We start from the raw sequence: 25,863 nt of genomic DNA, 5'->3' as shown, positions 1-25,863 counted from the left end.
CCCAGTAGATCTGCTGGCAATCACACATCCAAAGGCTTGCGGGCACCCATGGAACCATACCCAAACATGAGCCACCACCTGTGAGGCAGAAGGAAACAAATTGCCAGAAAACTGTTGGTCCAGTAGTTCTGCAGCCTTAACATTTGATTGAACGGCACCAGCTTACTCCAAAACCAGCGTTCTCCCTGCTGAATTCCAACAGGGGGAGACAATCCATTCGTAGCGGTCACTTCTGAGATCTGCCTTTAGGAAGCAAAGTGAGCTGATCACGACGACAGGCGGAAATACGACATCACCAACGCCCAAAGCCGGTAAAAGGGGCTGAAATGCATTCGCTAAAGCTGCTTGCATTTATCTGCAGCTTCAGAGCGGGTGCTTGCTAACGCATGTCTGAGAGCTGTTATCAGATATTGTGGAACCCGCAGTCCAACCCGAAATAAAACACCAACAGCAGTCCTGTTGCAAGCCGTAGAACCTTATTATTTTTTGTCTCCATTGATTCTCGGATCAGGGATTTATCGTGCTGAAGTTAGCCAGCTGATTTACCTATCGTTCAAATGGCCACGACGATTGATAAAGATGCGTGCAGAGAGTCATATAACCTGGTCCGGGATGATAACAACGATGTCAATTGGTTAGTTTCTGTCCAAATCCTTCACTTTTTTGTAATTATGCAAACTTCGTCCTTTCAGATCATAAATGTTTATGTACCCATATCTTGTGTGTGTGTGTCTCTCCCTTCCAGGGTTATTTTTAAATACGACGGACACCGTATTGTTCCCGATTCACAAGGCACAGCGTACGAGGAATTTAAACTTCAATGCACAAGTAAGGTTCGGGGCTTTTCTGACTGTAAACGCCATTTGTTCTATTCATTCTTGCTTGGTGCGTACAGCACCTATCTAGTCTCGGAAGGCGCTCTGCTCGGATCTACAGCCCCATTGCCCTGCCCTGCCCTGCCCCACAGAATGCCTTGTGCTCATGTCAGACCACCTCCACATGTGATGATTCCTTGCAAGGCATTCCCCGTGGAAATTGCCCTTGCTGTCGGTATTTGCTATTAAGCTGTCGACGGCTCGCCTTTTTTCTCTCTCGCAATATTAATCCTGCCAAATAGGTGAGTTGGATTGTAGCGATTTGACCAGGTTATGTTCAGTTTTAACATACAGATTGAGGGGGGGGGACTAACATTTTTTTTTTAAACGGGAGAGGGAAACTAATTGATTTAGACAGATCTAAGACACCAGCTTGATTTGGTTCCTGGACTGTATTTAAAAACTAACTGAACCACAATGCGTGTTGCAATTTTTTTTGGTGGTGGGGGGGTGCTTGTAAACGATTTATTTAATCATGACCGCAAGTGTTCATAATTTATTGCCAAGTTTAACAGAACACGTTGCTACTATTCCAATACAAAGGCAAAAGGTGTTGTATCTAAGCAACAATGTACTTGCAGCCCCCACACCACCCAATCATTGGGTTGCCAGCTGAAAGCTTGTAATAAAATGTAACTTTTTTAAGGTGTGGCACTCGACTGGGGAAACTGACTTGTGTTGACTGCTTACTACTTTCTTTTGGTTCCCTATTTCTGTAGATTGTAAACTCTAAACATCAATCGCCTGCCCGCAAATAGTTAACATGTAATAAATTTCAAAAAAAAAACTGAAACATTTCAACTAGCAACTGACTTCAAGCTCACCATTCCCAACAGTGCTTTTTAATATTGTGTGGACTGATATAATTGGCTGTCAGTCTGAAACGGTTTCGCTGCAATGCACAGCAAACGTTAGTTAGGATTTCACCGTCGTCATTGGCCAACTTGAATCACCTAAAGAGACAACCTTTTTTGTTTGAAGAAAACTTTGAGGCTATTTTAATAGAAAGCACTCTTTTTAAATCTCGAAATTGTGTGATTTTTATATTTACAAAGATCCAGCAAATTTTGTATTTGAAATTCAATATTTTTTCATTTTTAAAAAAATCTATTATTATTGAATGAATGGTCAGTGTTGGTCCCAAAGATTGGTGGAGAATTTTTTTTGATTTTTGTTTCCTTGTTTTTACCTCTTGTGCATGGCTTTCTTCATGTTCCACCCATCACAGGTGGGCGTGGGGAGAAAAGGCGAGGTTCTGCCATTGCTTTTCAACCAGTAGGTGGTGGTGAGTGAGAGCCCAGGTCCTTCTCCTCCCTTTTGGGAATTGCTTCAAGTGCTCAATGCCCTCCCCTCCTATGGTGAGGCGCTACACTGATTTTTGTAATGCTTCTAGAGAGTCTCTTAAACTTGTCATGTTTATTATAACAACTCTTTACCTCTTCACCTTTTAAAGGAGTTGTTTGCCACCACCGCCACGTCACACACCAACCTGACTTAGAAGTATATTGCCAATCCTTCATCGTCGCTGGGTCAAAATCCTGGAACTCCCTCCCTAACAGCACTGTGGGAGTACCTTCACCACACGGACTGCAGCGGTTCAAGAAGGCAGCTCACCACCACCTTCTCAAGGGCAATTAGGGATGGGCAATAAATGCTGGCCTTGCCAGCGATGCCCACATCCCATAAGTGAATTAATTTTTTTTCGGTATACAATATATACCACTTTAATTCTTTTTGTCATTATTTGGCAGCTGTACATTGCATTCTATCTGGGTTAGATACAGGGACTGATTCAGTAGTGAGCACATCTTGCCTCTTGTATTTAAAAAAAAAAATGCAGATGCTGGAAATCTGAAACCGAACTGGAAACACTCAGTAGGACAGTCAGCATCTATAGAGAGAACAGACAAGTTAATGCTTTAGGTGTGGAGACCTGAAGTGCCTGAGGCCCACAGCTGCAATGTTAACTCATTTGTTCTCTTCGCAGATGTTGACTGACCTGCTGAGTGTTTGTTTCTATTCAAAGTTGCCCTAATTCTAATTTACTGCCATTCTGGTTGGCAGATGACTGTATATTATTTGGGTTCCATCGGATCATCACTGGAGATGCCATGAGCAAACGTGCCAAGTTTGCTCTGATCACCTGGATTGGAGATGGAGTTGCTGGACTGCAGAGAGCCAAAGTCAGCACTGATAAAAGTTTGGTAAAGGAAGTAGTACAGGTAGGTCATTCACACTTGCTGAATTCATTTTCTTTTAAACCTCATCAAACCCCTCCTTTTATAGGTTTCTATGCTCTTAATAATTAACTTGCAATTGCAGTTCTTTCTATTCTTCCATGAGCCAATCAAATGTTGTGGTGCCAATTGGAGAGGTTTTTTTATTGGTATGGCTACTAATAGTTCTAGTTGTTAATCAACTATTTTAGACCTAGCCATGTTCATTACAGAATCTGATATGAATTTGCAGGCTGCTTTTGTCATACAAGGAATAACCAGATGTTTTCAATAGTATTTTTAAATGAATTCCAATGTTTTGTGCGCTAACATTTGTAGATGCCAGGAGAAATTGGATTTTGAAATATTCAGTAGTTGTATTTGCAATAACCGTATTAAGGATTTGCTCAGGAATACCCCAATAAGATTTTCAGACTATTCAAATACAGCTGCACTTTACTGGTTTTCCAGGGTGTCTCTTCCTACTTTGGGGATGGTAAAGGTTAATGCAAATCTACCGTAGCTATAAGCTGTACGTTCCTTTTGTACTGTATTCAAAACACATTAACAGTTAGTACAGTGAACATGTTGACCACGGTCAACATTTACATAGCTTGCAAAACCTTGCTAGTGGGTGAAATTAATTTCCAACCAATCAGTTTGCTTGATTACTTTAATTTGAAATTGGATGTTCAAGATGATATTCAGTAGGCTATTGGTATAAGTGTGGGAAGAGGTGGTGTGTAACGTATGCATTCTCATTTGGAATACGTGGCCTGGATGCTCCACATTGCAAGTAAATCACTTGGCTAATAAATACTGTACAGTTTGCATTCTTCAAAAATGGCACCTTAAACTTTAAGTTTCCATTCATAATTAATATGTTAATGACTGCTTCAGGGTTACAGACTCCTACAGTGACTCCATTTTAAGAAGTATTCTGTGGTGAATTTCACAAGATGGGGTTGTTACAATTTAGGCTTTCTCCCAACACTTAACTAGTATCCACAGAAGAAAGGCAGTTTCCATTAGCAGACAGTCTCTGATGAATCAAAACCTGCTCCCTTGTGCATCTTGTATGGGATAGCATGCCATGGGAATAATAATTAACTTTAATTATATCATAATCCACTAGAGACTAAATAGAATGCCTATCACCTTGTGTCTATTAGCACACTTAGACCATTATGCTCAGATTAACGCTAAGATATTTTTACAAAAGTGAGATGATTGCACAACAAGTTACTGATGGTACAAATGCTTATCGGGCAAATGATCTGTCCACAAAGGGTTAATGTACATCTTCAGAATATATTTCTTACATCATCCGATAATCTGAAACATGAGTTCTGGAAATCATCTTTCATAGACTTCCAGATGCAAAGTTAGTACATGAGCAATACATTTCCTGTCCTACGCTAGCCCAAGAATTTCTAGTGCCAATTTCAGAAACTGAAACGATGTGGTTAAATGTCTGCATTGTTTGGTTAAGCCCAAGAAGGTTATGAATAAAGAGCTGTCAATTGATCAAAGATGCTAACATGGAATGGAAACCTCTCATCATTATGAACAATTTGATGTTCACTATCTCTTTTAAACAAGGACTGGTTAGAGCTTTAAACAAAAATCAGTATGGATGAGGGAGGCACTTTTGCCCATTTAGCTCAATTCTTTAATACCAATAATTCCTCTCTCTTTTGCCCCCCCCAGGCTGGAAACGGTCCATAGTATCTAACTGACTCTTAATACAGCAATGCATTTTTGAACTTTTAGAAAAAAGTCTACTTGATAGTTCAGCCATTTAGGATGTAATCTATTCAACTGTAAACTTTCATACTTTGATTCTTGTCAGCAATTAAACCCATTCCTGGCGTCTGATGTTGGAGCCTTTAAATAAATACCCATTTTTCTTAAAAGGACAAAATGGAAAAAGTCAAGCTTCTGCATTCTGGCTAATCTACAGAGCAAACATATGTCTTTGTCTTGTAGACAGCTTCTGTCTCGCTTTAAACGTGGATGATTATAGATAGTTTTATCTATTGGCCACACCCCTGACTGGGACAAAGGACAGCTAGTTGAAGTCAATTGGCTTGGGCTTTGTGTTCCTCATCTGTATATTAAAAAAAAAGTGTCTCCTTCCCCAGATCTGGGGCAGGTGCAGATGAAAGAGTGCTTGTGGATGTGTTCTGCCTCTTCCACCAGCCCCTCTTCCCACCACCCCCCCTTCCCATGGGCCAGTCTCATTGTGGAGAATATGGGCCCATATGTGAGTGGACATATGAAAATTGCATGCAAATTAGGGGCACTAGATGTAATATCTCCAAGTTTGCAGACGACACAAAGCTGGGTGGGCGTGTGTGCTGTGAGGAGGATGCCGAGAAACTTCAGTATGATTTGGACAGGTTGGGTGATTGGGCAGAAGCATGGTAGATGCAATATAATGTGGATAAATGCGAGGTTATCCACTTTGGTGTCAAAAACAGGAAGGCAGATTATTATCTGAATGGCAATAGATTGGGAGAAGGGGAAGTGCAACGAGACCTGGGTGTCCTTGTGCACCAGTTGCTGAAGGTAAGAATGCAGGTGCAGCAGGCAGTTAAGAAGGCAAATGGTATGTTGGCCTTTGTAGCGAGAGGGTTTGAGTACAGGAACAAGGATGCCCTGCTGCAATTGTACAGGACCTTGGTGAGACCACATCGAGTATTGTGTGCAGTTTTGGTCGCCTTATCTGAGGAAGGATGTTCTTGCCATGGAAGGAGTTCAGCAAAGATTCACCAGGCTGATACCTGGGATGGCAGGAATGACGTATGAGGAGAGATTGGATCGATTGGGCTTATACTCGCCGGAGTTTAGAAGAATGAGAGGGGATCTCATTGAAACTTATAAAATTCTGACAGGACTAGACAGACTAGATGCAGGAAGGATGTTCCCAATGGTCAGGGAGTCCAGAACCAGGGGTCACAGTCTAAGGATAAGGTGTAAGCCATTTAGGACAGAAATGAGGAATTTCTTCACCCAGAGAGTGGTGAACCTGTGGAATTCTCTACCACACAAGGCAGTTGAGGCCAATTCATTAAATATATTCACGAAGGAGTTAAATATATTTCTTGAGGCTAAAGGGATCAAGGGATATGGGGAGAAAGCAGGGACAGGGTACTGAATTTGGATGATCAGCCATGATCGCATTAAATGGCGGAGCAGGCTCGAGGGGCCGAATGGCCTACTCCTGCTTCTATGTTTCTATGTAACATGGCCTCTGCTGTGTTTCCTGTCATTTGTGCCTTTTGATTGCTGAATGCAAGAGCTGCCTATTTGGCTCGGGTTTCCAGCGTTCAAAAGGAGGAGGAACAATCTTCCTGGCGGCTAGAGCCTGTGTAAGTACACGGAGGGTTGCATTCCACAGGCCCAAGAACCAAGGGTTTTTTTTATGGAGGAGGGGGGAAATTCTAGATGCATGGAGGCTGTCTGCATCCAGAGCCTGTCGTAGGCCTTGGGGCGTTAGCAATGAACGGAGGAAGCAGAGCTCTAACGCCCCCCCCCCCCCCCCCAGTTATGCAAATGACACTGATACTGTAAAGTCATAGAAACATAGAAGGCAGGAGTAGGCCATTTGGCCCCTCGAGCCTGTTCTGCATTTAATGAGATCATGGTTGATCATCCAAATTCAGTACCCTGTCCCTGCTTTCTCCCCATATCCCTTGATCCCTTTAGCCTTAAGAAATATATCCAACTCCTTCTTGAATATATTTAATGAATTGGCCTCAACTGCCTTCTGTGGTAGAGAATTCCACAGGTTCACCACTCTCTGGGTGAAGAAATTCCTCCTCATCTCAGTCCTAAATGGCTTACCCCTTATCCTTAGACTGTGACCCCTGGTTCTGGACTCCCCTGCCATCGGGAACATCCTTCCTGCATCTAGTCTGTCTAGTCCTGTTAGAATTTTATAAGTTTCAATGAGATCCCCTCTCATTCTTCTAAACTCTAGCGAATATAAGCCTAATTGACCCAATCTCTCCTCATACATCATTCCTGCCATCCCAGGTATCAGCCTGGTGAATCTTCACTGCACTTTCTCCATGGCAAGAACATCCTTCCTCCAGATAAGGTGACCAAAACTGCACACAATACTCAAGGTGTGGTCTCACCAAGGCCCTGTACAACTGCAGCAAGACATCCTTGTTCCTGTATGGGATGGGATCAGGGTGACATTTATGGCAAGTGCAAGTCTCGCTCTTTTTTTTTTCTCTTTCTCCCCCCCCCCCCCCCCCCCCCACCCACCCAAAGAGCTGTACCTCACAAAATTGGGGTAGGAGCGGGAAAGCTTAGGCAGATTTGCTTATTGAATTCTCAAGTGTTCATTATTTTATGAAGCCATTGGTTGAAGTCTACACAAGATTCCATAATCTACACTCTGTACTGCCTTCAGGGTGAAAATTGAGCCTAAAGGTTACATACAAGTGTGGAAACTGCTTGGTGCTTTAATGCAAGCTGTTTGTGTTGAGCACTCAACCTTATTTGATAAATCCCTTGCCAATTAGCAAGAAATTATTTTCCAAACTCCACCCTTGTACTTTACAAATACAGATAAGAATAATGTATATGTCTTCAAAGAGGCTATTGGCTTGAGCTTGAAATTGAGCTTAAAGTTTAGTGCCAAAATTTCTTCCAACTAACCTGCCTTGAATTTTCTCTGCCCTTATTTGAGAATATTGCACCTTGTTGGGGAACACAACCAAAACAGATTATCTTGTCATTTATCTCATTGCTGTTGGTGCAAATTGCCTACCATATTTGCCTATATTGCAACAGTGATGACACTGCAAAATTACTTCTCTGGTTGAGTGCTTTGGCAGATCCGGAGCATGTGAAAGGTGCTATAAATGCAAGTTCATTCATCTTTTCTGTTGTTTCCCTTCCTCATGCTTATTATACAGATGTTTTGCACATTCAATGATCCCTAAACCATCGACTGGCCTGGCTGGCTGCCGTTGGTTCTTGTGGAAGGTCTCCATCATTATGATGTACTTAATTTTTTTTTAAAGTAGTTGGAGATTGGAAAAACTCAATTCAGCCTATGAAATGTCATCCATCTAGTATCCCATCATCGTAATCAACTGTAAAAGAAAGACTAGCATTTATATAACGCTTTTCATGACCGCTGGACGTCCCAAAGCGCCTTGCAGCCAATGAAAGTGTAGTCACTGTTGTAATGTAGGAAAAGCGGCAGCCAGTTTGCACACGGCAAGCTCCCACAAACAACAATGTGATAATGATCAGATAACCTGTTTATAATGTTGGTTGAGGGATAAATATTGGTTAGGACACTAGGGATAACTCCCCTGCTCTTCTTCGAAATAGTGCCATGGGATCTTTCACGTCCACTTGAGAGGGCAGACGAGGCCTCGATTTAACGGCACCTCTGACAGTGCAGCACTCCCTCGGTACTGCACTTGGAGTGTCAGCCTAGATTTTTGTGCTCAAGTCTTTGGAGTGGGACTGAAACCCACAATCTTCTGGCTCAGAGGCGAGGGTGTTACCAACTGATCCATGGCTGACACTTCTTTGTCAATCCCAATATATTTGCTTCTAAGATTTTGCCTGACAGATTATCTAAACATTATCACTCTTTTGACTAAAGAAGTTGTTTCTGGTGTATAATCTACTAATATATTAATTCTGTGTCTGCATGTGCTTGCCCTTATTATAGACTTCCAGGCTAGGCACCTGAACATGATGAGTTACTATGGAAACAAATTACTAAAGCTTCTGAATCAACTGATCATTGTTTGATGGGCACCTTTTTAATTTTCCAGGAATTCTGTAGTGCAATGGTATTCCATCTGATGTGCAGCTAAAACATTTGTTGAAATAATGCAAGACTGTTTCCTAACTCAACATGTCACTGAGGAAACCAGGGTAATTGTTTGCTAGATCTAGTGTTTAGCAGCAAGCCTAACTCCATATCAGACCTCCATGTGGGGGAGCACCTAGGAACTAGTGACCATAATATTGTAAGGTTTCAATTGGCCAACAGAACTGAAAATTTACAATTAATTCTGGATTTTAAAAGCGCTAACTTCAATAAAATGGCAGAAGACTTGAAGCGGGTCAGTTGGTCAACCCTACTGGATGGGGTCATGATGCCTGAATATAAATGGCATGTTTTTAAAGAGCGTATTAAAGCACATAGAAGCCATGCATGTCCCTGAAGAATGGTGCGTGGCAAGAATAAGCCAAGGTGGCTGGTCTTAACATTTAAGTCTTATTCGTCTTTGTTTTTCATAAATTAAAAAGCAGATAATTCTCAGGAACATAAAGACAAGTACTGTGCACAATTAAGGGAAAGTAAAGCTATTATGTCAGCTAAACGGTTAATAGAAAAGAGGATGGTGAACAATTGTAGCAGTAATGGGAAAATCTTTTTTAGCTACGTTAAGAGTAAGTGGACCATTAAATACTGTTTGGGCCATTGAAAGATTCTCTAGGACAGATCATAAGGGTCTCTATGTATGACCGATATTAAATGAATGCATCAATCTTTACTTTTGAAGACCGTGTTACACTAACAGCAATAAGTTGTGCTGTTAACAGTAAAATTGTTAATATTAAAATAGATGAGGATACCATCTTAGAATAAGGAACCTTAAAATAGATCAGGCTGCTGGCCCAGATGAGATGCACCCAAGCGGCCTTAAAGAAATGGGACAGATGTGATTATGTGAGCCCCTGTATCTTTGTTAGATTGCTGGAGTCAGGGACTCTATCGTCGAACTCGAAGGCTGTTAATATAATTCAATTTTTAAAAAGGGTGATGAGGCAGAGCTGGGTAACTATAGCCCCATTAGTTTGACTTCAGTAATAGGTAAGGTAAACTGCTCAAAGGTTACCTATCATAAGAGATGGCCTGTATGGCAACTTGGATAGAGATGGCTTCTGGAAAAGGAAGTCGGGTCTTAAAAATTTGAATTTTTTGAAGAAGTTACTAATTAATGGATGAGGGTAATCGGGTAGACATGGTCTACCTGGACATTCAGAAAGCCTTTGCTACCTCAAGTGGCTACTCTACAAGATAGAATCTTGTGGAATTGGGAGATAATTTACTGCAGTGGATTAAGAATTGTCTGAATACCCATAGACAGAAAGTTGTTAATGGATTTGGATCTGCTTCATGACCAGTTACCACTAGTGTCCTGCACGGATCTGTCTTGCTCTTTACTATCTTTATTTATGACCTTGATGTAGGTGTGTTTTTTTTTTGGGGGGTGGGGGGGTGTGAGGAATGATACCCAAGTTTGTGGATTGCATAAAGCTATGTGTGAGTGTTGGGACTGCAGAGATGCTGAAATACTGCAAGCAGATCTTGATGTATTAGGGACATTGGCCTGTTTGTCAAATGATGTTTTACCTTGGGAAAGTGTAGTGTTTTGCATGTGGGCAGGTCTAAATATACATGCACCCTACAGGGAACAGAATTTAATCCAGTGGTGAAGGAAAAAGACCTGGGTGTTGTAGTGTATGATTCTCTTAAGGATCACAACCAATGCAGTGAAGCTATATCTAAAGCAAATAGGGTACAGGACAATTCACTGCAAAATATAAAATTTTGCCCTTGTACAAGACCTTGGTTAGGTTTCATTTAGAATACTGTGTCCCATTTTGGTCTGCTCACATGATGGGGAATATTGAGGCTTTGAAAAGGGTGCAGAGGTGAGCCACAAGATTGAAATGCCTCCGCTACCTGGATAAGCTTAAAAAGTTGCATCTCTATACTTTAGAGAAGAATAGACTTGGGGGATTTGATCATAGTTTATAAAATAATGAAGGGATTAGATTGTGCAGACAGGTTATTTAAACTGGATAGATTGGGGAGGACCAGGGGTCACTCTCTGCAAGTTGCATAAGGGCAGAACTAGGTAGGATGTTGGGTGGTTCTTTTTTCCCAGAGAATAGTAGACCTGTGGAGCAGTTGCCAGCTGAAGTGGTGAATGCTAATTTGCTGTACGCATTCAAGAGTGAGCTTGACTTTTTTTTCTAGTTGGTGTGGAGATCACATCGTAAAAGGGGTAGGTAATTTGTAATTTAAATCGGTCAGTGTGGTCTCCTGGACTAGTTTTGATTGCCATAAAGGGTTGAAGAGGAAATTTCCAGACCTTTTTTAAATGGCCTGGATTTGTCTGGTTTTCCACCTCTCCCAGAAGACTACATGGCCCAGGGTGGGTAGGGTGTGTCTCATCATGATGATGATGCATAAGGCATCATGACTGTATGGAACACGTCGGATGGGGGATTTGGTAGTTGGTATATTCCTGTCCAACATTTTCATATGTTCCATTATAAATTCCTATTTGTAATACTAACTACCTAATATAAACTTGTCACTAATTACATCCTTCTGGCCATGGAGGCATCACTAGTGGGAAGGTGTAATTACAGCATGACTGGTTTATATAGGCAGTTTCCATTATAAGTGTGAACATAGGAATTTATAATGGTAATATATGAAATAAGGGCAGAATGTACAACTTTAAATGGAGACTTGCGTTATATTGTGCACCCTGGTCCAATTATCTCCTACCTCTAACATTGCTTTACCTGAAGACTACACTTGATCGTGATGCCATATATACAGAAGAGGAATTAGTTTAGTCTAAATTTCCATTTATTTTGCCCTATTCGTGGCTTACTTTGAAGTAATGTTCTGTTGATTCCTAATTGCTCTCTCCCACCATTGCCTTCTTGAGTGTGAGTGTACAGCTTACATTTCTCTCTTCTTTCCTCATAGCTGATCCCCTTTAGCCTGGGGATCAGTTTTGCTGATCTTTTCTAATGTGACCTAAACTGAACAGTGGGATCTAATCAGTGATGTCTACTATTATCCCAGGTCCCTTTCTATGTCTTCCACTGTTAATTCAGTTCCATTTGCTGTATAGTTATGATCTGATTTGGATGCATAGAGCTGACCACTTGACATTAATTTCAGGCCACTTAGGAGCTCCATTTGACACTAATTTGAAGCAGTTCCATGACCCATACCAATATTGCTATTCCTGGGTGGTGGACAGATGAGCATACCACAAGTGTAGCTGCTGGTCTTGGGAACTCTGTTGTTGGAGAGCAGCTGCCAGAATGTTTCCAAGCCTGACAATCTGTTGGGAAGCTGGAAGAGTAAGTAGGACTTGTAGGCGTCTTCGAAATCCTGGGGTGATATAAACCGGGTGAAGATGTGACAAAATAGCTCTCTGCTCTCCCTCAGTGCCTGGGAAAATGAGCATTCCCCACATGCTACTGAGGACGATCTAGACCTTCAAGTCTAAAGTCAAAGTCTAATTTTTATATCAGTACATTTGAGTATAGTCTCCATAACTACTGTAGTTGTTGGGTTTATAAAGCATAAGTCTTTATCAAGGTTTTTTTGTCTGATACAATTTCAGTGTGGAGTAAAAATGCTTTCATTCTTGCGAAGGTCTGAAAGTAGAAATGGATGGGTTTTCTGTTTTTAGGAACAATTTTAGGGGAAAAATACATTAGTCATAGAATGCTAAACTTTAAAACCTGGTGAACTCAAAGTGAGCTGTTCATATTGTTTTTATTTGTCAAAGTAAGCCATTGTTTGTGGACAACACACATTGGTGGTAGTGGAGGGAGGTTCAAACAATAATGGCCAACCAAATGCAAAGGGGTCTAGATAGGGTGGGCTCATGAGTGGCAAATGGCATTTAATGTGGACAAATAATAGGTAATGAGACTAGGGAAGGGAATTTAAGTGGGGGTATAAACTAAATGGCTACAACATGGAAGAGGGATATTGGAGGATAGTTTACTAAAACCAACAGTGCAGAGTATAGCAGCCATAAGGGGATGGTAATTGGATCTTGATGTATAGACAGATGGATAAAGCACAAATCTCAGGAGGAGATAAGTCTGCACAAGGCACCAGTACAGCCACACCTAGAGGTGGTGTAAAATTCTCGTCCATGTACTAAAACAGAAATATCATGCATGGGATTAAAGACAATGCAGAAAAGACAACCAAGCTAATACCTAGCTTAAGGTAGCTGAGCTATGTAGAGAGGTTGAAGAACCTGGGATTGTTCTCTCTGGAAAAGAGAAGGCTCAATGGAGATGTTGAGTCAAATATTCAAGGTTCTTGAGGGAATTCATGAATTGAGCCCTAATATGATTTTTGAGCTTGCCACAAAGTCGAGAACCAGCAGAGACCAGATCAAGCTTAGAGGGAAGGAGCACAGATGGTTTAGATTTTAAATACTTTGTATTTCAGAGTGGTGAATGTATGGAATTAACTGCCAAAGGAGGAGTGGAGGCAGATTGCAGGAAAAAAATGAAAGAAGAATTGGATAGATATTTAAGGAGTGGGTGATTTGCGAAGTATTCGTTTTTGGAACTAGCCAGAAAGACTGCAGAGTCGCATCTGAACCTGAATTTTTCTGTGTTCAAGTCCAGCTGATATTTCTCTCCCATATATTCTCCTGTCTGGCCCCTCATGGTGCTACTACAGCAGGTTGGAGGATATGCTATTTTGTAAAAACATGAGCATTACACCAAGTAATATTCTGCTAAATTGGATTTTGCAGTCAGCGGTGAACTAATGGTGCTCGCCGTTCATTGAACTTGCACTTACCCACAGACTATCTGTGGGATTTTATATTGCGATTTATGATGGAGAGCAGAAACAGTGCAGCGCCCACTACAGGGGATTCGGGACCTGTGTGCGCAGGGCAAACAACGGTGTGTCTCTGCAACCAATCAGATTGAAGAATCTTTACTGAGACACGCAGAGTCTAAACCAGGAAGTGCAAGTTAGAATATTTAATTCAATGTAAAGTCATGTACAGAAAGCAAAATAGAGGGGAAAATAAAGTTGAGATAAGAGACAAGAAAGGAAAAAGTGAAACATTTCCAACAATAATTAAAATCTGGAAAAAGTGAGGTGCCACACTTGTAAAAGTAAATTTTCAGTGCCAGGGAGGTTGTTTGGCAGTAATGAAGACTTGCCACACCATTTTAAAAATTCACTTACAATTGAATGGACAAGCCCTAATTTTTTTTTCTGAAGTGTTTAGTGGGTAAGTACCTAACTTCAGGCTCTTCCATGTGTTACAATGATGAGCCTCTTGGCGAGGTACCAGAGTAGCGAAGCTTGTGGAGGAACAGGGCAACATTGACAGCAACTTCCTGATTTCCACATTTAACTGCTCCTGTGTGAACGCCGGAAGATGCTGTCCGATTTACTCCTTCATAACGGTGAGCGCTGATGGTGTCACCATTATTCGTGCTGCAAAATCCGGGCCAATGTGTCCCTTAAGATCACAAAGTGTAATTTCTGTGCGTTTGGTCCATTAGCGGGTGTTTGCACTTGAGTCCTCTGGCGAATTAGAGGTCAGGCTGCTGGGGAAGTTTCTCTATATTGGAAACAATTGGCTTTTTCTCTCTCTCGTAAAGGCGGGACAGAAATTTTCATGTGTAACATTTTAAGTGTGAGGGACATGTCTTAAAACAATTGGATATTTTATTCTCTCTCCAAGGTGAAGTCTTAATTGTGACAATGAACCAGCACCCTGGTCAGTTTTATTCAAATATATAATTGCTTTAGTGCTAGTGTATAATTGATTTAATGCTAATGAATAGTATTATTGAAGTTTAATGCGCAATGCCAGGTGATGGTATGCAAGGGATGGGATTTTATTGGAGTGTTCAGGGTCATGTGTAGGGTGTACTACAAGCTTTTATAGCAGTACCATTTTAAATGCCAAAATCACACCTTCCAATAATGTTGCCATTCTTCTCAATTGCCACTATATTTCTCCAGTATTAAATTTTATAATGTAATGAGTACTGTAATCTCATTTGTGGCTTGGAGAAAACAAATGGACACTAATAATTTGAAAGTAAATGAATATAGCCAGTAATAAAACTTGTTTCTTTTGGAGCTTAATTGTGAGCTGGGTATTGTATTGGGGAGGGATCCTGCAAGAAGCAGGATACATGCTTTGTGCTATAGGGGAACAATCTGTATTCAGTGTGCAGAGTAAATTAGCATGAATGTCAGGCCTCAACTAGCAAAACCCAACCATTCTGGCTCTTGCAATACAGCTTTTTGTAACTAATAATAAATTGGTCTAAAAACAGATGGCCTGAATTTATAAAACACTGGGCTTCACCTATATACAGAAAACCCTTGCACTAAATGACTTAGTATTTCTCACAAATTTATAGCTTGGAATGCTTTCTCCAAACTCGGAACATTCACAGATTATTATGACTGCAAACTCCATCACACAATACTTCATGCTTTAACTTACCAAAATTTCCTTCATTTATTGTGTATATGTGAAGTAATAGCACTTTGCTTAGTCCACTTCTCAACACAATATATTTGGAAAAACATTTTAAGGTAAATTATTTTTAAATCCCTTGTATTTTGGGATTAATTTTGCTTCCCGTCTAATCACGTTCATGACTGAATGACAATGTAGTTATTTTTAATAAATGTTACCCTTGATTGGAGGAATGGTAACAGATGTCCATTAAAGGAATATATTCATATATGCACTATGAAATATTTTTGGAAATTGTGTATGGCAGAAGGTCTTCCATATAGTGGTGGTCCAATTTTTATGAAGTGAATTTCACTGACTACTTCATCATCCTCTAGTGCAATGTTCCTACCTGCTTTTTTGAGTGAGCTAGTGAAGTTTTTCATTTGCTAAAACCACACTAAGGAAATCCTCAAACTGTCAAGTTGTCAAAAATGTGCATAATGTAAATTGGGGACACTTGCTACCGCTATACAGAATGTGAGCTGACCATTGGATAGCTGTATTAGAAATGGCAGATGTAGTACTAAACATGCAAGTAACATAAGTGCCATTCACTACTGTTGAGTTACAATGAACATTCAAGAATGGCACAGAACACTTGTGATGCAGAACAGTGGTTGAATGTATTTCCCCATTCTCATGATTATAAAATGTTTCTTGTGATAACCATTTGCATTATTGTATTTTTTAAAAATGTTTGTGTATAATTTATAAAAAGCCAATGAAGAATTGCTATGGTCATTGTATTGGGCTGGTTGGTATACTATTGGCCCCAAACTAACGCACTAAACCTTTTCGGTGTGCCCTAACTTTCCATCTTCCATAAGAGGACACTATCCAGTGTCACTGATTCCCAAAAGCAGTTTACAACTATAGGCTTGATTATAGTGGAAACCTGCTTTTGGGGATCAAACATCCACAACTTGGGCAAAAACGTTTGTTCCCAGTGCTATTTTAGCCAGCCCTTGTATTTCTGCAGTGTTCACTTGTAATGCTCTAAAGTAGCATTGTTCAGTATAACTTTGCTATTTAATGGAAACCTTTTCAGGCTCTCCTTATTTGCTCATGTAATGGATTCTATGAAGATAGTGCACTTCATGTAATATTTTGTTAACCCACAGCATCTCAGTTTAAATTGTTTTGTGCACACAATTAAACTCTGCCACCCAGAACAGGGTTTAGTACAGGAGGAAAAACCAGTCCAATTTTTCCAAGTTGAAAGTTTGTTTTAAACTTAAACATTGGTATGTTCTGTTTGCCATTTCATAATTCTTCCCCCCTGCAAACCCTCCCCAAAAAAACTTGATCCCTTGTTCCTACTTCATAGATAGGTTTCTGAATATTTCAAGTTGATGCTATCTATTGCAGCAGAAGTACAGCTGGATTGAGTTGGTTGGAAGAGTAAATAAACTGGGAGGGAGGGGGAAAGAGAGAGATCATTAAAGGAATCTTAATTCAGGCGAAAGGAGCCATTCATCCCCTCCTTAGAAGGATGTTAAACATTGGAGGAAAAGACTGGAAATGAACAGTAGCTGCTATAGGAGCATTGTGGTACAAAAGACTAGTCTTGGTGGTATATGCCAGATTGGAGTGTAAACTGTGCACTGGAAAGTTGGAAGTATGGTTGGATCTAGCAATGTGGCCATACATCTCTAGATGGGTTTGTTCCATGAATGCGTGGAGCATAGAATTAATATACCAGCAAATGTTCTGAAACTCGGTTCTATATGACAATGCAAGATGGTCACAAATGCATAACATTCCTTCAGTTTTAACAAATAGCTAAAATCTTTATGGAATTCTTTGTGACCATTGTTAATTTTCTGCATTTGTCCTACATATCTGTCTAACATCTGATTTTTATAAAGGCTGCTTTTACAGATTAGTTAATGGTTGCTCAAGAAATATGAAGTGTCCATATTTTTAGAATTTTTTAGAACTTCAATTTAATGTGCATTAACTCTTCATTGCAACTAAATTGTTTTGTGACTCCTTTCTGGTCATATATCAACATGACGTGTGTGTTTTCAGAGCCCTTGATCAACTGAGGCTATTTAATTCCATCTAAATGTATTCTTCAATTTTGACAATTTCTTCACTTTTTGAGAATTTTGTTGCTAGTGGACTTAAACATGAGCACATGGATTGAACTGCTTTTGAAGTGGGTTTTTTGGGGGGAGTGAACTTGTGCCAAGTGCATAAGTCACTTAAAAAATCTTTCATTTCAATATTTACCAAGAGTTTCTTTCTCCTTTTTTATGTCTTGTAGAATTTTGCGAAGGAATTTGTCATCTGTGACCAGCAAGAATTGGCTGAGGAATACATCAAACAAGAACTAGAGAAAACTGGAGGAGCCAATTATGATGCACAACTTGAATGAAGTATATGAGCAACATACCATCTGCTGCTTGGCTATAGGGTGTGGAGAAAATGGGATGGCCATATAGCTGCACCTCCACCCACATCAACCCCAAGGGACTTGTACTCATTCAGCATCATGAATGCCCTCTTTAATTTAGTTTGGAGGTGCATGTAAGAGTCCACAAGCACAGTCAAAAGCTTTTCATCAATTTATTGGTTTGTCTTATTTTTTTGTTTAAAATTGTGGTTGACATGACTTTTTTTTTTCCAAATGGTCCCAGGAGAAGATTTCTTATTTTGTTTCAACTTTTCTATGCAAGTTTGCCAAGGCTCCTTGTTCTGGAAAAAAAAAATGTGGTGGGCATGGGGGGGACGGATGATAGTGAAGCATTCTCAAATAAATTTTTTTTTTCAAAATTGAAATCTCTGGTGCATGGTTTTTTTATCTGAAGCAACTTTTGATGAACAAACAACTTCAAGCTATTAACCTTCAGAATTGTGCTTATGAGACTTTAGTAAGGGTTTGTATTTTTTTCCCCACTGGCAATGGTTGCTGCAGCAATTGTAACCTGTCATTTGGAGGATTGAGCTTTATGGAATGTCCTCTGGATGGTCATTATCAACATCGCAATCCACTTAAGTGATCGATTCCTTTTGCTCCTGCGCCGTGATGGAAATATTTTATGCCACCGGGTGCTCGATTCTGTAACGTTGCTGAGAGAATTGGTAAAATTCCTCAAGGATTGCAAATTCAAATTCCATTCACTAATGTGCAGAAGTGAAGTGAAGGTTGTAAGCAATTGCCCAAATTACAAATTTATTAATGTAGACAATGTGGTGATTGTGAGATACTGTTGTGCTCGGAAATCCACTTCCATTTAAAATCGAGCAAGCATTTAAGCTGAAAGGTGGTCTTCCTGGTATTGGTGCAGTTCTGATTTTGGTTGTGCTGATGCTCAATGAAAAGTGTCAAACTGCTGTTGCGGACAAGTGTTGAGCAAGTGAGATCGCAGCCATTGTTTCTGGCTTCCTTGTCAATGGCACTACAACTGCATCAACTGAGAACTTTAGCCCTTAAAACAGAAATTGTATACTGACTTAAAGGACAATTGCAGTCTTTATTTAATGGTAAAAACTGATTCGTTAGAAGCTGGTAAACTGCTAATTCAGTGTGTTTGAGTATGCATGTAAGGGCTCTGGTTTTGCTTCTTTCTCTTTTCCTTCCCCCCACCCCTTTACAAAACCCCCAGACATAAGAAACAGGAGTAGGCCAATCGGCCCCTTGAGCCTGCTCCGCCATTCAATAAGATCATGGCTGATCCAATCTTGTCCTCAACGCCACTTTCCCGCTCTCTCCCCATACACCTTTACTCCCCTGTAGTTCAAATGTCTGTCGATCTCTGCCTTGAATATATTCAGTGACTCCGCCTCCACAGCTCTCGGGTAGAGAATTTCAAAGATTCACGACCCTCAGAAGAAATTCCTTCTTATTTCCATCTTAAATGAGCGACCCCATATTCTGAAATTATGCCCCCTAGTTCTAGATACCCCCACTAGGGGAAACATCCTCCTGTCAATCCCCCTCAGAATCTTATGTTTCAATAAGATCATCTCTCATTCTTCTAAACTCCAATGAGTATAGGCCCAACCTGCTCAACCTTTCATTGTACGTCAACCCCTTCATCCCAGGAATCAGTCAGTCATATAAGGGACAATTCACAGCCATCTTGGATACAAAATGAGAGGGGGAAAGAAAATCCGGCCAGTCAAGCACACCTCATCCAGATAATGGTGCAACCTTGTGCATTGTGCAACAACAACTTTCATTTTATATTTAACCTGGTAAAACATCCTAAGGCACTTCACGGGAGCATTATTGAACCAATTTGACATCGAGCTACATGAGCTATTAAGACAGATGATCAAAAGCTTGATCAAAGAGAGACGTTGTAAGGAGCATCTTAAAGGAGGAGGGAGAGGTTTAGGAAGGGAATGCCAGAGTGTAGGGCCTCTGCAGCTAAACAAATGATCGCCAATGGTAAAGCGTTTAAAATCAGGGATGCGCAAGAGGCCAGAATTGGAGTGGTGCAGTGATCTGAGGGTTGTACGGCTGGAGGAAGTTGCAGAGATAGGGAAGGGCGCGGCTACAGAGGGATTTTAAAATTGAGGTGGCCAATGTAGGCCAGCGAGCACGGGGGTGATGGGTGAACGGGACTTGGTGCGAGTTAGGAGACAGGCATGAGCTCCAGTTTATGGAGGGTGGAAGATGGCAGGCCAGTTAGAAGAGCATTGGATTGGTTGTCTAGACGTAACAAAGGCATGGATGAGGCATGATAGCAGTGCTCACTACAATCCATAACCACTCCGCAAAACTGCTAGAATTACAGAATCATCTGTGCTCTTGATCACACTGAGGCAATGTCACTGGTAGGTGCTGTATAAAGATGTGTGTAGTGCACGAAGATGAGCTTTTTTTTGTGACCAGTCAATTCAAGTTGGTGCAGAAGGACAACTACTCAACTGATGCAGTAAAACAAAGGTCAAGATTCTGCTGCAGTTGGCAAGCAAGTGGTTCAGTTCATTAATTCTGTTTAGCTGCAGTATTACAAGAAAGGGTTGGATGTTTTGGTTAGCCAGCTGTATGTAAGCAATAATGACATCAGAAACAAGTTGTCAACAGCTAGTGGTGCCGTTTGTCACTGCACATCGCATTGCAGTTCCTCATCCTGGCAAGGTGCCAGACGGTTCTACCATCCTTGCAGCTTTGCTGAGTGGATACTGACTTTAGCGAGCATTGCTACAAATGGTGACGTAGTGAATGAGTTTAAAATATTAAACATTTTGGCCAAGATCTGAGATTTCTTTTGTCTTTAGGCTTGTTCAGGTTATTTTGAATCTGTGCAATGTTTATAATTCTAAAGCTACACAGCCTCTGCTGGAGCATTCCTCCAATATTCATTCAGCTACTACAGGTCTGATTCAACACCCTTACAGAATCTTAATCAGCGCTCCAGCTTAAAGCTGATGCACTTAAGAGATGCTTGTGGATGTTTTTAGCATTTTGGTTACTACCCTATTTCAATCTAGTTTGACTCAACATCTTAACATACAAGGATTAGAGTTTTACTTTTGCCTTAGTTAATGTTCTTGCTGAAACAGGACCTGGGACTGCGTTCTGGTCGTTGTGTGCTGTCTGAAGTTAATGTGCAGACCAGACCTTGTCTTCAAAGCTGGCTATAAATTTGCTCTGCTCGTCTGCTGTAATCTGTCTTTGGTTCTGAAATGGTACCGTGCCAGTACATTTCTGAATTGTCAGCAATTTAGTGATCGTGGCATGCTGACCAGGCAAATTGGTTTGGCAGTTGTTGGTTTTGGTTCTTTTTGAACAACATTGATTGCACCGGATTTGATCAAAGCATACCTGAGTCAGATCCAGAGTAAATTTGTACCACATTTCATCCTAAGCATGTAAACCGTTAAATGGGCACTTTTCTCCTTCCCTTCTGTCCTCTGATGGGAAGGATCTAATCTGCTCGAGAGCGACTAGTTGTAGGAATGAGCCTGCATTAGTCTCTTCTGTGGTATAGTTTCTTATTATGTTAATACATTCCTTCCCCCAGCAGTGGAGTCAACTTTTGAGTCAGCACTGTTAAAGCTGGATGTTAAAGTCCAAGTTTTCCTACCCATTTGATCTCTTGTAGGAATTTAAGCATAATCTGTTTTTGTTCTTGGATACAAGGAAAAAATGGCATAGAATCTACAGCACAGAAACAAGCCATTCGGTCCAACTGGTCTGTCTGTGTGTATGCGCCACAAAGGCCTCCTCCCACCCTACATCTAACCCTATTTCTGCATATACTTCTAAGAGTATTTATAAACTGCTTTACTACATTTTTGAAAAGTCTCAATCACTACATCCAATGTAGTGCTTTTTTGTTTTGGATTGCAGTGACTATTATGTAGGCAAAGAAGCTATGTTGAGCAAAACATGACGTGAGATTGTCATAAACAATGACGCCAATTCATACAAAAGCAAAATACTGCGGATGCTGGAAATCTGAAATGAAAACCGAAAATGCTGGAAATACTCAGGTCAGGCAGCATCTGTGGAGAGAGAAACCGAGTTAACGTTTCAGGCCTGATGATGTTTCTCTTTCTCTGTTTTTCTCTCTCCACAGATGCTGCCTGACCTGCTGAGTACTTGCAGCATTTTCTGTTTTACGTCAATTCATAATTCACCTCAATCTAACCTCGAGACAAATGCAGCTGTAACTTAAAGGTGAAATAAATTTAAATGTTTAGCGTTCTGAGGGCCAGTGAGTTGTTCTACTTAACTTGCCACCATGTTGATACATGCACAATATAATACCCCAGAGCAATCCTATAATTTATCTAAATTTGTAACCCTTGAAAGAACTGCACTAATTACAAATTAAACCTCAATTTGCTTCAATACCTTTTACACAATGCTAATAAATCAGGTATAACAGTTTTTAGTTTATTTGTAAAACAGCTAATCAAGTTCATGTTTTAGTTAAAGTAACATACTGAGTAGTTTTTGTAAGTGTTTTACAATGGAAAACATGTCGTTATTTGATATCTTCCATAGGTGAATAGCAAACTGAGGAGAAGAAAAAAAGATTCCCAAGGGACACTTGCCCCTTTGAAGAAGATTTCACACTGGAGCAGGCATTTCTGCCTCTGCTGTGAAACATCACACATGGTTAGCTGTAGTTCTCCTCTGTCATGGAAGGCATTTAATAAGACAGTTACTGTATAATGCAGAATGGAAATTGAACTCCAGGTTAGTCATGAGAAAAGACTGAGGGAAGGAGGGTGGGATATTTTGGTGTCTCTGGATTAGTTTTCCTGCTTTATGCATATGCACAGCTCATTGAATGAGGAAAATTGCTCATAAGGTGGAAATAATTAATGTCTTTCATTAAAACTGTTCAATAAGTTTACTCATTATGTACTGAACAGTGAGAGTTGCGTGGAAAACACAGGCAACGCCTGAGAAATGGGAGTTGGCTTGGCCTACAGGCTTGAGTCATGAGTGGTCAGTAGTTCCAGATTCTGGACAAAGTAATGGAGCGTATGATTCAGAACATCTTTCTATCTCTTTAGAAATCTTGATTGGTGACTTGCTTTTTCCAGGTTATGACCTGTTTTTACTGTCCATTACACTAATTTGTTTATATATTGAAGTAAGATTTAAAAATGAGCGTAACAGGGCACGCTTAGTAGAACGCAATTGCGCAGCAAAATGTTTAAAGATGAAATGTACTAATTACTCGTATGTTTAATTGCAGAAATGACCATACCAGTTTAGAGAGATGAAACTTACAAAAGAGACAATGACATAACCCTTTTCTGGAAAAACGAAACTTAGTAGTGGTCAAGAGAGAGAGGGTCTTGTTTCTCAGAAACCACATGACCTGATGACTCATTTCCAAGAAATCAGAGGGGCCACAGGCCCATACAGTGAAAAGTGAAACTTATGTTATTGGTTACCTTGTAGAAGTTAGGCACACCTAGTTAGTGATTAATGTATAGACTTTTAAATCGATTGGACCTCTGGCGTAGGAGGTCTCGGAATATGTGTATAACTGTGTAAACCTCGAGATTCGGTGGAGTTGGAGCCTTGTGTTGGGACGCAAGAGCCATAGCTCCCCAGGCCTGAATAAACCGTTTTTACTTCAATTATTGGGTCTGTCTTTCTTACAACAAGCCAGTGTAGTCGACTTTGTATATCACTTAGTCCACACTTTGGGGGCTTACATCATATATATAATTTTGTTTTATGTCCTACCCTCCCACCCCACATTAACTCTTGACATCCTTATTATTCTCCTCTTCAGAGTGGGATGGTCTTGTCCAAGGTGCCATGGTAGTGGTGCTTCAGATTGTTCTTGTAGTATTGCACGCTATTGTATTCAAACAATACAAGTATTACATTTCTAGCTAGATCTTATCTTGTGAAATTTACATTCTTGTAGATCAACATAACCAGAGTACTATTTGCATATTGTGGTGATATGGATCCTGCTGTATTTGTTCCCATCGGTCAGGAGTTTGAATTCTTCAATGTCTGAAACCATATTCTGCAGCCATACAAGTAAACACTATCCATAGGTCAGCACTTCTCTTTTTAGTATGGTCCATAAACATCTCTAAAATGTCCAGATAAATGTGGTAAAAGTGTAGGTAGCCAAACATTATTTTATTAATGTGGAGACAAAACTATAGCTTAATTAATCCACACTTGTCCATGTGATGTGATTAAGGAAAGCCAGCACGGATTTGTTAAAGGCAAATCGTGTTTAACTAACTTGATTGAATTTTTTGATGAGGTAACAGAGGGTTGATGAGGGCAATGTGATTCATGTAGTGTACATGGACTTCCAAAAGGTGTTTGATAAAGTGCCACATTATAGGCTTGCCAGCAAAGTTGAAGCCCATGGAATAAAAGGGACAGTGGCAGCATGGATACGGAATTGGCTAAGTGACAGGAAACAGAGTAGTGGTGAACGGTTGTTTTTCGGACTGGAGGAAGGTATAAAGTGGTGTTCACCAGGGGTCGGTTCTAGGACCACTGTTTTTCTTGATATATATTAATGACTTGGATGTGGGTGTATAGGGCACATTTTTAACATTTGCAAATGACACAAAACTTGGAAGTATAGTGAACAGTGAGGAGGATAGTGATAGACTTCAAGAGGACATAGACAGGCTGGTGGAATGGGTGGACACGTGGCAGATGAAATTTAATGCAGAAAAATGTGAAGTGATCCATTTTGGTCGAAAGAATGAGGAGTGGAATTATAAACTAAAGGGTACAATTCTAAAGGGGGTGCATGAACAGAGAGACCTAGGGGTTTTTGTGCACAAATTGTTGAAGGTGGCAGGGCAGGTTGAGAAAGCAGTTTAAAAAAGCTTTTGGGATCCTGGGCTTCATGAATAGAGGTAAAGAGTACAAAAGTGTTGAAATTATGATGAACCTGTATAAAACACTGGTTTGGCCTCAACTGGAGTATTGTGTCCAATTCTGGGCACCGCACTTTAGGAAGGATGTGAAGGCCTTAGAGAGGGTGCAGAAAAGATTTATGAGTGATTCCAGGGATGAGGGACTTCAGTTATGTGGAGAAGCTGGGGTTGTTGTCCTTGGAGCAGAGAAGATTGAGAGGAGATTTGATAGAGGTGCTCAAAATCATGAGTGGTCTAGATAGAGGGAAACTGTTCCCATTGGCAGAAGGCTCAAGTACCAGAGGACACAGATTTAAGGTGATTGGCAGAAGAACTAAAGGCGACATAAAAACTTTTTTAAACAGCAAGTGGTTAGGATCTGGACGGAATGCACTGCCTGAGAGGGTGGTGGAGGCAAACTCAATCACGGCTTTCAAAAGGGAGTTGGATAAGTACCTGAAAGAAAACATTTTGCAGGGCTACGGGGAAAGGGGAGTGGGACTAGCTGAGGTACTCTTGCAGAGAGCCGGCATGGGCAGAATGGCCATCTTCTGTGCTGTAACCATTGTATGATTCTATGAATAATTGCCGTGGTCCCCGAATTCTCAATTATAGAGTTTAACCAAACACCAATAAAGTTCATATATTTTGGCCAAGACGGCTAATGGGAATCTCACTGCATTGTTGCTGTTTGCTTAGCAGAATGGACTTGATGGACCAAATGGTCTTTACTCATTCCATGCTTTCTCGTGTAGTTGAGACGCTAGAGATTTGTAGCTCAGCAGCTCATGGGAATGGGTTCTTCCCCATTAGACTGCTGGACGTACACAGCGATGGGTGTAGGCAGTCGGGTATGTCAGCGCAATAATTAAAAAAAAAAAAATAGATACTGCAATAAAAATATTCATGAAACAACATTCTCAGGCGAAATGATGGGTAATATTATTTATAATGGCCTATTATTCCTGTTAAAGTGTATGAGTACTTTCTCATTCTGAAAAGCCCCTTTTAAAATGAGAGTAAATGTGCAAGATGCTAACAGGATATGAACTTGTACTTCAGTTCAATCATTTGTTATTGGCAGTGTCAAACAACAGCATGTTATTG

General features: G+C 40.5%; 1 protein-coding gene across 1 annotated transcript; it reads left to right on the top strand.

Moving 5' to 3' along the window:
- Positions 1 to 296: 296 nt before the first annotated feature.
- Positions 297 to 23,493, top strand: cotl1 (coactosin-like F-actin binding protein 1). The gene is made up of 4 exons (XM_085991778.1): positions 297 to 634; positions 746 to 828; positions 2,940 to 3,097; positions 17,699 to 23,493. The coding sequence occupies exons 1-4, from the start codon at positions 558 to 560 to the stop codon at positions 17,807 to 17,809; spliced, it is 429 nt and encodes a 142-aa protein (XP_085847904.1). The 5' UTR covers positions 297 to 557; the 3' UTR covers positions 17,810 to 23,493.
- Positions 23,494 to 25,863: the final 2,370 nt, after the last annotated feature.

Source organism: Somniosus microcephalus, chromosome 6, assembly GCF_052327205.1.
Source record: "Somniosus microcephalus isolate GS21.2 chromosome 6, FLI_Smic_1.0, whole genome shotgun sequence".
NCBI classification, from domain to species: domain Eukaryota; kingdom Metazoa; phylum Chordata; class Chondrichthyes; order Squaliformes; family Somniosidae; genus Somniosus; species Somniosus microcephalus.
The sequence above is the reverse complement of the archived record's forward strand: the minus strand, read 5'-3'. Positions and strand labels throughout refer to the sequence as shown.